The sequence below is a fragment of the Varanus komodoensis genome, unplaced genomic scaffold (genome assembly GCF_004798865.1).
Source record: "Varanus komodoensis strain SLA01 unplaced genomic scaffold, ASM479886v1 scaffold1, whole genome shotgun sequence".
In the NCBI taxonomy this organism is placed as follows: domain Eukaryota; kingdom Metazoa; phylum Chordata; class Lepidosauria; order Squamata; family Varanidae; genus Varanus; species Varanus komodoensis.
Genome location: NW_025335268.1, coordinates 70,386,935 through 70,389,753, shown reverse-complemented (window position 1 = coordinate 70,389,753; position 2,819 = coordinate 70,386,935). Strand labels below are relative to the sequence as shown.

Below are 2,819 nucleotides of genomic sequence, written 5' to 3'. Positions count from 1 at the left end.
ATGCACTGGCTCAATGGACGGCGCGCGGCGAGAGTCGCCGAGGTTCGAACGCGGGGCCCGCAGCCAATGGGCGGCGGCCTGGGCGAGCGGAGGCCGCTCCTGCCTCCCGATTGGCCGCGCGAGTCTCCACGCCCCGCCCCGCCCGCCCCGCCCCGCACTCGGTTTGCCCGGGCGCGGCGTCGCCCTGCACCGGCTCGGGACGCTCTTAGGAAGTGGACGGGCCTCCTCGCGAGTCGGGGCCGCGCTTGCAAAGCAAAGCAAGGCAAAGCCAAGCCAAGCCCTGCAAACTTTCCCTCCGCGGCTCGCTCCCACGAGCTACGCTGCACTGGCGCTTCCTGGGTTTGCAGGCGAGCCGCAGGCTAGTTTCCTTCTCGCGAAGTTCTCCCCAGCCTTTGGGAGTGCTCTTGGGGGACAAGACGACACCCCTCTCCTCCCCCCGAAGAACCCATTAGCCACTCTTTCCCTCCCCCCGAAAGCACAATTTACCCAGCGTAATGAGTGCTGTCCAGATCGGATTAACTCGAGAGAGGGAGAGCACCCGCCCCCCCCCACACGCACACCTCCCCAGTTAAATAACGAGTGCGTTTCTTCATCTGCTCAGACATAGAAAAACGACCCAAAGCTCAAAGACATCTTAGAAAACATTTCTTCATTGGATAAGTCGCCCAGCCTCCGAAATATTAAATCAATCATTTATGGGGTGGGGAGAGGCAGTGTTTAAAAATAACCAGAGGAAGAGTGTTCACCCCCCCCCCCCCAATTTAACTGCAGATGGTTAAGTCTTTCTCAACAACTCAAAAATGAGCAAGGCAAGGTTGGATCTTTCCGGCCCCGGCAGGGGTGGGAGGGACGGATACTTTTTGGAGGGGGGGGAGAGGGAGATCAGCAACAGTTAGTTCCCTCCCCCTGGTTCCATGACAGGCTCCGCCTCTCCATCCTGATGGCAGTGGAACCTCCTTAAGTTGTGTCTCGCCGCAGCTGTCTGTGAATACCGAGCTGGCTGGCGCCAACCCGGGTTCTTTCAGAAATAATGCCTTCCCTTTAAAAAGAGAGGGGGGAGCAAAGAGGAAAAAAAAGTAAGGGGGGAGAAAGAGAGGAGGGGGAGGGAAACGGAGAGTACAATTTGAACCGATCACGTTCTCCCTCGGCCCTCCCAGGCAACTTTAGCGCTCTTCTTTTCCGCCGCCTTCCTCCCCCCCCCCCCGCGCCGCTTCTCTTCAGGTCTTCCCCCTCCACTTCGCTCGCTCGCTCGTTTGCTTGCTCCGGGTGCATTCAAAACGATCCCACCTCTTTCGAAAGCGCGCTGAAGCGTTTTCTCCCGGGCTGGGCTGCAACAAAGTTTTGCAGCACCGCTGGTCTGCGTTTTGGGCCGGGGGGGGGGGCGGGTGGTTGAGGAAGCGCTGCCTGGCGCTCCCACCCCTTTTAAAACCCAACGCTCGCCCTCCTCCTCCAGAAATGCTCAGCCCGCTCTCGCCCGCTCTGCTTTAGGTGAAATCGACCGGCCGGGCGGCTGCGGGGGAAATCGGCCGCGCCAGCGAGCAGAGGCGCGCGCGCAGCGGTGGCGGCGGGACCGGCTGCTGTGGCCGCGGCGGGCTTGGGGCAGCCCGTGCCTTTCGAGCCCTCGGCCGCTTCCGAGGCGGCGGAGAGCGGAAGGGAAAGAGAGCGGCGCGCTCCCTTTTCGGCTAGGTGAGTTCGCCGGAGTTTCTTTTTTTTCTGGGGGGCGGAGGGAGGGTGGGCGGGAAGCGCTGGCAGGGGGTGGACTTTGCGGAGGATCCCTCTCGGAAGGGCCGCATCTTCCGCGCCTGCAAGCGTTTTAAAAGTTGTTGCGGCTGTTTGTAACCGAGCCCTTCGCCCTCTCTCTCTCTCTCTCTCTCTCTCTCTCGCTCGCTCTCTCTCTCTCTTTCCCCCCCGCCCCGGTTGTGTTGTGCTTCCTTCTCTTCTTGCGCAGGTGATCAAAAGAAGGCACGGAGAAGAAAGGAGAGGGAGCGCACGGAGACTTACTTTTGCCGCGGCTTCTCCCGGTCTTCCTTCTATTCCCCCCTCATCATTCATTCATTCTCTCTCTCTCTCCCCCCCTATCCCCCCCTCTCCCCTTGTTTTTGTGTGGGGGAGACGCTTATTTAAGAGACGCCTCCACCACCTTCCCGTGCGCGCAGTCCCTTTCCAGAACGCGCCCGTCCTTTCGCGCGCCCCTTCGGACGATCGCCTCGCACCGACTCGACGCAAGTGTTTGGCCGTCTTTGTCAAGTTCGCCTCCCCGGCTGCCTCTCCTTCCCCCGCTGCTCCCCTTCTTTGCGCCGGGCACTGAGGCGACGAGCAACTTTTTCCAAGCCGCCGCCGCCGCCGCCGCGTCGTGAGCAGAGCACCATGGAAGTTACCGCGGACCAACCGCGCTGGGTCAGCCACCATCACCCGGCCGTTCTCAACGGGCAGCACCCGGATTCCCATCATCCTGGACTGGGCCATTCCTACATGGACCCCACGCAGTATCCTCTGGCGGACGAGGTGGATGTACTTTTTAACATTGACGGACAGGGCAGCCACGTCCCCTATTATAGCAACTCGGTGCGGGCGACGGTGCAGCGGTACCCTCCGGCCCATCACGGTGAGTCCCTTTCCAAAAGCTCCGGGGAAGGCCGAGCGGGCGTCGGGCTGCCTCGCCGACCTCTCTCCCCCGCCCTCTCCAACTGCTGCATTTGACAGCCGATAGCAGTCCCGGAAATAAAAGCGGAGCGATTCTGGGTGTGTGTGTGTGTGTGTGTGTGTGTGCGCGTGTGCGAGAGAGAGAGAGAGAGAGAGAGAGAGAGAGAGAGAGAGAG

General features: G+C 61.2%; 1 protein-coding gene across 4 annotated transcripts in view; it reads left to right on the top strand.

Moving 5' to 3' along the window:
- Positions 1–1,613: 1,613 nt before the first annotated feature.
- Positions 1,614–2,819, top strand: part of GATA3 (GATA binding protein 3) — a 52,467-nt gene continuing 51,261 nt past the window's right edge. For all 4 annotated transcript variants that reach the window (XM_044428265.1, XM_044428246.1, XM_044428256.1 and 1 more), the window contains exons 1-2: positions 1,614–1,686; positions 1,949–2,605. In XM_044428265.1, the coding sequence (XP_044284200.1) occupies positions 2,368–2,605 (238 nt within the window). In that variant the 5' untranslated portion in view covers positions 1,614–1,686; positions 1,949–2,367. The remainder of the gene's footprint in view (positions 1,687–1,948; positions 2,606–2,819) is intronic.